The 9,115-nt window shown below is 32.7% G+C and overlaps 1 protein-coding gene across 1 annotated transcript; it reads right to left on the bottom strand.

Annotated features, from left to right (window-relative positions):
- Nucleotides 1-6,928: 6,928 nt before the first annotated feature.
- On the bottom strand, nucleotides 6,929-8,140 carry LOC106299580. The gene is made up of 3 exons (XM_013735651.1): nucleotides 8,035-8,140; nucleotides 7,367-7,507; nucleotides 6,929-7,264 (listed from the first exon to the last, which is right to left on the bottom strand). The coding sequence occupies exons 1-3, from the start codon at nucleotides 8,089-8,091 to the stop codon at nucleotides 7,088-7,090; spliced, it is 375 nt and encodes a 124-aa protein (XP_013591105.1). The 5' UTR covers nucleotides 8,092-8,140; the 3' UTR covers nucleotides 6,929-7,087.
- Nucleotides 8,141-9,115: the final 975 nt, after the last annotated feature.

The following is a 9,115-nucleotide window of genomic DNA, read 5'->3' as shown; positions in this document are numbered from 1 at the left end:
GTTTTTAATATTTGTCTTAGTTCTAAATCTTGCCCAAGGTTAAATTAAATCGATAATTATTATTCCCCTACCTATATATGGGCTTAACGAAATCAACAATAGTTTTGGGTTTGTCTACATAAGCGATTGATTAAAATAAATGAAAAATAAAATTCAAAAAAATCGACCAATAGAATTATAACAATTTTCCTGAGAAACTCTATATTAATGCAATGTCAGCAGAAATCACTAAAGTGACTTCTCTTTTAATATATAGGGGGATAATTGATACAAAGTTAATGTTGATTAACTAATAAATAAAAATGTGCACTATTATTATGGTAATATAATTAATGATGTGATGTATTGTTAAGTTAATATAATTAATGAAATTGTTAAACTAAGTGAAATATGGAAAGAAAATTAATGTAATTATATTAATGAAATTAATAATAGAGCACTATATTTCGTTTTTGTACTACTATACATGTTTCCAAACAATTCTCGTTTAAACTGCTATCCATATTTCCAAACAGTACCAAAAGTTATTTTAGTTTTAATAATATAGATATGTTAAATGAGATTTCATATTTCCATGATTTTATGATCATTTGTATATTGTTTTAACAAAAAAATTAAACCACTGATCACAAAATTTTCAATGTGAGATTTTTAACATCTTTAGTAATTTACAGTCGTTTCAAAAGATCCAAAATATAGCGTATAAGAAAAAAACTAAATTTTTTACTATATGGTTAATCTCATTATTTAATTTCTTATAATAATATAAAATTAAAAAAAGGAGAAAGGATACAAAATTGTTATCAAATCTTTATTATTCATAATCATTAATTGTCATATATATGATAATCATATTAGGTAATTCTGTAACTTTTATTTAAGGAAAGAATAAAGAATATTTTCTTATACACTACTAATCAATTTGATAGTTAGTTTAATAAAAATATATAAAAAATATATAACATATGTTTAGATGGACCAATTCTACCATCATATGAGAATGCACGTCTGACTGCATCACTCCGAGCCGCCCTATGAGATCCATGTTCAATGATACGCCATTGCACCATGCTGAAGATCTCTTGTAACTCTTTTTTTCCACGATCTACATAATTTGCGTTTTCTGGTGTTGGACCAACCTATTTTTCTAAAGATTTTAATTTTTAAGAATCATCCTTTGATGATACATATATTGCTACCAAAAAATGTTATAATACTTCTTAATTAATATACAAGGTATTTCGTACTTTCCTTATTGGTCTGCTCATCCACCGTTACGCATGAGTGATGAGAAGCATTGGCTATTAATTTAACCATGCTCGTTTCTTTATTCTCAAGACATAGTATTTTTTATATTTTTTGTCCGACGTTCCATGTATTTCGATTTCAGGAGCCTACGAAACCTGAGTGAAGCACAATGCTGTTTCTATTAGAACGTTGATCTGAGGCGACATGTTTCGTAAACATAAAAGTCACCAGAAAAAAAGAGAGCAAGTCTCAAATTGAAAATATAATACACAATCAGGACCGGGCCTTGGCTAAAGTGGGCAAAGCTCTTGCTTTAGGCGCCAAAATTAAGTTATATATTTTAGGGGCAGCAATTTTGTTAGAAATGACAGTGGTATAGTGGTTGTTTCTATAACTTGTGTTACAGAGGTGGTGGCTTCAGTTCTTTACTCTTACATTTTTATAGGCTATATATTTTATTGATGAATCTAAAGTTTTTGAGCTTTAGGCGCCACATGAAACTGGACCGGGCATGTACACAATGTATTCTTTATCTTTACAGTTTCGATTCCATTATATAGGAACAAACTTAAATGTGAAACCAAATACAGGAACATTGTAGCTCGAATGTGAATCCAAACATAGGAACAATTGTTAATCTATACTATTAAAAAGAAAAGATTCTTAAAAAATCTACTTATGAATGGTTGTTGGATCTATTCATTAAAAACCTAATAAGTTTTATTTATGTAAAGTTATATTTTTATACATTATATGGTTAGTTATTTTCGTTTTTCCTAAACAGATGCAACTTAATTATTTTTCTTTTATTATAACATATAATGACATTAATATTCTTCTTGGTTCGGACATACCATACTTAAGTGAATAAACTATAATAAACTGAATAGAAATACTACATTTATATACTACTAATTGATTCTGTGTTATATGTTTAAAATACAAATTTGTTAACTTATAAATATAGCTGACCACTATGGTATGTAGTTCTATAAACATTGATGAATAGTATATGATCGATACTATTAATACATTTATTTACGTTATATATTTATGATATAAATATATTAATTTCTGACAAAAAATTTTGAAATATATATATCACCAAATTATATACTAATTCATATATCACCAAATGAAACAAAGATAACTAGATTCTGATATGCATGCCCGTGCGGGTTTTCTTTAACTTTTATATTGCTCATAATTTTTCCTACATGCTTACCTATATGTATATATATGTATATTTACGACTAACCAATACAGACCCATTATGTATAATATGATTTTATAGTTTGTATGCATCAGTTTTTTAATTGTTTTAAACAGTCAAATTGTTTTACTCATTTATATATATATATATCATGATGGTTAGCAGTGAAACATAGATATATAACGGTAAATGTGAATTAACTAAAACAAATCATTTGTTTGTTTTATATATTACTATTCTTTTTTATAAGGAACTCTTCCAAAACGTTGCCAAGCCATGAACAGAGTAAGTGGTTCCATTCATATTGTGTTTTTTTTCTTCATGTGAACATTATGTGGGTTAACGTATAATAAAATCCTTTTGAACTTTAGTCAAAAAAATCCTTTTGAACCTTTTGTTATTTCAAGTTCATTGAACTGGAGGTTTTAGCTCGCTTCCTTTCAGAAACTGGTGCCTTATCAATTTTTAGTATTTTTGACCAAACATTAGAGGATGGGACAACCCGAATCAGTTTCTCATCTCGGCTACAATTGGTGGTAAATGAGACAACCCAGATCAGCTGCTCCTCTCTGAAACATTTGATGGCAGTCACTTCCGTAGCAGTTTTATAATATAAGTTCACTACCGAACTTGTTAATAGTATTCTGATATGTGATGTTTGGAATCCAGATGGTGGTGAAGAAAATAAACTTCTTATCAGTAACTTCCGTAGGTTTTGATATGAAGGAATATCAAATCAGTAGTAGTACTCTACCGTTTAAGTGGCGCATTGACTTTCAAGGTAGTTTAGTTATAGGTTGGAGAAGATAGTTTTGAGTAATATTCCTTTGTAGAAGTTGACTGACTTTTGATACAAAAGTGTTGGGTGGCAATGGGATTGCTTTCCTTGTGGCGCGCCATGGGTTTAAACTAACTTTGGTACGAAATATTATTTTTAAATTATAATTTCTAAATTTAACTTTGAGTCAACGGGAGATTATGTACATAAGGTCTTGAACTTTTGGTTGTTAAAAAACACTTTACTATCCTCGCACTCACACACTCTCTCTCAAGGTATCTTTTCTCCATAGTATATAATGTGCTTGGTATTTGGAGATTACATTATATGATCCGAGTACCTTTTTCTATTCTTTTTTTTAACGCTTATGCATCTATTGCATCATAGAAGAAGAATACATAATGAGAAACTAATGGTCTTTTAGACCCAAAACTAACAAAGACAACATCAATGATGTCAGATTAGCAATAACAAACTGATCTTATTTCGAAATAGGATAAATTATGTGTTCCTGTTCCAGCAGTAGCAGACGGACTTCTAATACCTTTAACAAAAACAAGAACATAATTCTCATAGTGTAGATAAATCTTCTTCTTCAATTGCCCTTGTCTATTTTGTTCTGAGTTAGCTTCAGTTAAGCTACTGTTGAACAAATTTGAACCGCAAAGTACAAACCATATAGATAGTCGATCACATCCATTAACACCACGTTGAAAACATATGTTCATAAAGACTATTGAAACGTGATATCAACCACTCTCTGCCACTCAACACGTCTCCACCATAGAACACAATATAATGAATAAAAACCTCTGACCACCACTATCCACCACGCACCACCACACCACTCGAAAAAAACCAAAGCAGCCAAGAAACAGCAAAACAAATCTAGTAAACCATCACACTGACAAACACCTAGTCTTAGTCCAACGAAAACACTGCCTCCGGAAACAGAGCCATGTGCCTGAGAAAAGGAGGACACTGTCTTTGCACGCCACCAAACCACAGAAAAACCACGAGATTTAACCCAAAAATCCCACAAATCTGACGTATGACAACCAAAAAGAGAACAGAGACGACAAGGAGAAGAACGCCTCCGACCACCGCGAGAGGACGAGCTGGCCGGAGCAAAACGAAGTTGACGGCTAACGGACGAAAACCCTAGGAGCTTTTAACCTACTCTCTTATAAATTTATGATATTCTATTCATATTGTCTCTTTTAAAGATGCAACGGTTGTCAGAAGAATCTGTCACTCGTGTAATTTTTGATTGCCCACAAGCCCTACAAGTTTGGGCCTTATCCTCGATGCCAACGAATACAACTATCTCTTTAGTATCAAGTGTCTATGCTAATATGAATTATTTCTTCTGGAGAAATGACAACATTGTTCATCCAGATTCAGATAGGGATCCTTATCCCTGGATAATCTGGTATATTTGGAAAGTCAGGAATGATAAACTTTTTAGGGGAATATAATTGATCGAGATCCTTTGGAGCTAATTCGGTACGTAGAGAGTGAGTGCCAAGTCTGGTTCAATGCAAATGAGATGGTGCCATCACCTCAACAAGAACATAGTAGTGATCAACCTCAAGTCTTAAGCTTGGGTAGTATATGTATGATTGATGGCTCTTGGACAACTACATCACAGTTCAGCGGGTGTGGATGGGCTTGGATAGACAGCTTGGGGGAGGTTCAACTTATGGGAACACGAAACTACATTCGACTGGAATTTCCTCTGCATTCAGAACTAGAAGCACTAAGATGGGGGATGGAGAGCATGCTGCAATACTCGACATGCCGGAGCTTTGGAATAGACTGCAAGGATTTGATTGCAATGATTAAAGAGCCACGAGCTTGGCCAAGTTTTGCGACAGAATTGAAGAGGATAGAGACTCTGCAGATATGCTTCCTGGACTTCAAGATTACTCATATCCCACGAGTGCAAAATCGGATTTCTGATTCTTTAGCTAGGACGGCAAGATCGTTCCATAGAAAACTTCATTTTGTTGGTTGTTTTATTCCGGTTTGGTTACCCATACCACCTCAAGTTTGATTAATATAATAAAAAAAAAAAAAAAAAAAAAAAGATGCAACGGTTGTTCTGTCTTGAAAACTTTGAAGATTAAGACATGTCTAGGCTGCTGAGTGAATAAGAAATGTGCATTCACGATATAGAAATAAGATATATATATATATATAGATGATTTTTGTGTAGGTCAAAAAGAAAATCCTAACTTATTGTCAAACGTGATTAACATGTTCTATAAAAGGAAATTACGTCTTTTGAAATTATTAATAAATATTCCTTTCAGTTTTAATAGCTTAATTATTCAAACTGATAACTTGATATTATTATGTGATTGATTAAATATAGGAGTTGTTATGGAATATCATTGATTTTAGTAATATGGCAATTAGTTAGGGTAATTTAGTATTTAAAGTTAGTGGCATGCTATTGTAAATATTAAGGAAAAGTGAGGGTTAATTTTAAATTGTACTTCTATTTTAGTAGTTTAGACACTATACTAATTTTTATTATTTACAGTTTAAAGAGTTAAATATCTATACGTAACAAACTATGTAAACAAAAAAAAAGAATATGTTGTGAATATGCTAAGTGGATATATTCGTAGATTTCTTTTGTTAATTATTTTTACTATTATCTAACCAAAAAAACACTTAAAAATTAAATTACTTGGTCTACAAGTATATTTATTACGGCCAAGTACCTTATTTCCCTTATTTCTATCAACTAAAATATCTAATCGATTCTACTTATATTTTCTACCAAGATTTTCGGTAACCTATATTGATTACAAAATATTCTGTCATAACTTTTCTTAACCTACGTCGACTACAAACATCTCCTATTATAAATATTGACTAACTTGATATCCTTTTGGCCTTTACCATCAACTCTATCGAAACCAAAACACTAGAAAATAGTCAGGACAGAAACGATTCCAAAAACATGGCTACTAACATGGCTACTAATATGCAGATGACATTCTTGAAAAACCTCAAACCACACAAGACTACTTGGCGTGTACAAGTCAAAGTCCTCCACTCATGGAGACAATGGACCAAAATTGCTGGTGATTCATTGGAACACTTTTTAATAGTATAGATATCTAATAAATACTTCTTCCGTTTCTAAATAGATGATGTTTTAAAGAGTTTTTGATGTTTCAAAATAGATGATGTTTTCATATATATATATGCACTTTTTCAATTTATCAAAAATTGTGTAACCAATGATATTTTGTAGTCTGTTTTGTGATTGGTTGAATAGCTTTTAATTTATATTTTAATGATTTTTTTAGGATAAAAAAACAAGTTTCTTAATAGCTGTGCACAATCTTAAAACTTCATGTATTTTGAAACAGAAGGAATAGTATATTATAAATTCATTCAAATTTTATCAAACGATCAACAAAAAAATATATGCGCTTCTCGAGCGCGGATCAAAATCTAGTATTTCATTATTACCACAACAGATTTCTTAAGTAAGAATACAACCATTTAAAAAAAAATTGCGAATTAAGTACTTGTGTATATTATGTCACTGAAAATAATAATAACTGGATCATGGTCCAATAGTATGCAGATGACCAAGGAAACTAGGAGCACCATGGTTCACTGCTGAGGCAATTTAGCATATAGGCTTTTGATTTTATTTATATAAATTAAAAAGAAATGGATGATATTATTATACGATTAATTCATAACAAAAATACCAAACAATCAGAAAGTTGAACAACCAAAGCAATAAAAAAAAAGGTTAAAACACAACATTAGTTTATGTTTATTGAGAAGTCAGGCCAACGTTCCTTGAATTATTCCGTTTATATATTCCTTGAGCTAGTGTTGCTCGGGCGGGTCGTTCCGGCTGGACTGCTAGGATTGCTCGGGTGGGTCCTGCCGGCCGGGCTGCTAGGGTTGTTGGTGGCCGGACTCATCCCAAGAGTGTTTTTCACAGCGTCGGCTGCTCCTTGTGCCATATTTTTCACTTGGCCACCTGTCTACACTCCAAAAGTAACAATAAATATCTCAATGGGGTATAAACCAATAAACTATGTCAATATCATTCATTAATCATAATGAAAAAAAGAAGAAGAATAAACCTGTTGAATGACAGTAGAGGCCTGTGAGATTAGGGAAGGATTGTTCTGATCATGTTCTGCGTGGGACTGTGAGTGAGTGTGATGATCAACATTCTGATCCATTGCGTGTGATACTTTGTTCAAATACTCTTCCTTCTTCAGCTGTAATTAAAAATGTATTATTCCTCAAAAAAGTCCGATGTAGAAAATTGATTGATGGTCAAAGTTCAAAAAACTAAAATAAATAAATACAAAAATAAATAAGGTGTACTTCAGTCCCGGTCCAAACACATATGCAAATGAAACCATAGTCTTCGGGTTTCAAATATATTTGGTCAACTTTTAGAAGAAAATTTCGAAAGTTTATTTATATACATCAAGAAAACATATGGAAAATGCATAATACGATATCAAAAACGCCATTGTATCGTGATATTTATTATTATTCATTTAAAAATAAAACTTCCATTATTTATCTTAACTTGTGAAACAAGCCAAGCCAAAAGACCCCAGCGGGGAAAGTTTACGCAAGCTCCAAACCTAACCACCTAAGTCAGGAAACTGCCAGACCAAAAAACCAACGGCAGGACCAAAAAATATACATCTCCTAACAACACAAACCAAGAAGAGAGAAAAGTAATGTTGATACAATATTCTTTGACATTGTCCTTTTGTGTTTTTGTATGTACCTGAACTTGACCGGTGGCTTCTCCGGCGTTGTGGCTTAACTCTTGGTTTGACGACATCTTCTTTGTGGATCTGTTAACGTATTTAGTTAAAATTGTAAATTGTATTATACGTGAACGGATTGATATGCATCGAAATGGTATTTATACAATTCAAAAGCCTTTTTTAGTAAATCCTGTATCTAAGCATTCCCCTGACACGTAGAACGAATTTGACGATTGATATGGCTAAATTTTGTGGAGGTGATTACTTCTCGGACGTATTACCCATTTACCCTAACTTTGCTTGGTCAAGCAGTGGAGGAGGATGTCTAACTTTTCTTTTCTTTTTAAATGTAATCCATATGAATTAGATGTAAGGTGGCACGTTTAAATGCATAAATAATATGGTAAATAGTTATACTTTTTGCTAAACAGTTGTAAATGTAGTAAACTTTTTTAACACTAACGATTTCATTCATGAAAGAATACAAAATGGGTTACAGGGATAAGATAAATAAGCTGGCATGTCCTAAATTTCCATAAACACAAACCCCAAGTACGGGAAAGCCAAAACTCCAATACAAAGAAACAAGAAACAAAGAGAAGATATCCAAGCAATGGGGGTATAGACATAGGGGTATATCATGATCAGAACATGTTTGTAAATCAGCTGATTTATCAGTCCTCCAAGCAATGGAGAGTAGAGATGCTTGAATCTCTAATGGATCCGGGTGATATCCCCTTGATTCAAAGCATTCGTCCTAGCCATAACTTCAGGGATGACTGGTATTGTTGGATCCATACTAAATCTGGTCTGTACACCGTAAAATCTGGTTATAAGCTTGCAATTCAACTGAAAGAGGAGAAAAAGGAAACTGCAGATATGGAGCCAAGTATTACTCCTCTTACAGCCATGATCTGGAATTTAAAAGCACCAAGGAAGATTAAACATTTCCTTTGGCAGACTTTATCGGCATGTTTAGCGACTTGTAGTCGATTGGCTGATAGACAATGTGGAACGGACAGATCGTGCCCTCGGTGTGGAGATGGAGAGGGATCGATAAATCATCTCTTGTTCTAATGCCCCCCCCCCCCCCCCCCC

Source organism: Brassica oleracea, chromosome C6, assembly GCF_000695525.1.
Source record: "Brassica oleracea var. oleracea cultivar TO1000 chromosome C6, BOL, whole genome shotgun sequence".
Lineage (NCBI taxonomy): Eukaryota > Viridiplantae > Streptophyta > Magnoliopsida > Brassicales > Brassicaceae > Brassica > Brassica oleracea.
This window is presented reverse-complemented; position numbering and strand designations above follow the sequence as displayed.

Excerpts from the sequence above, each read along its gene's own strand:
- LOC106299580 (XM_013735651.1), bottom strand. The coding sequence starts at position 8,091 with ATGTCGTCAAACCAAGAGTTAAGCCACAACGCCGGAGAAGCCACCGGT. Across the intron at positions 7,508-8,034 it reads AAGCCACCGGTCAAGTTCAG|CTGAAGAAGGAAGAGTATTT; the intron begins GTACATACAAAA and ends TTTTAATTACAG. Across the intron at positions 7,265-7,366 it reads CCTCTACTGTCATTCAACAG|ACAGGTGGCCAAGTGAAAAA; the intron begins GTTTATTCTTCT and ends TTTGGAGTGTAG.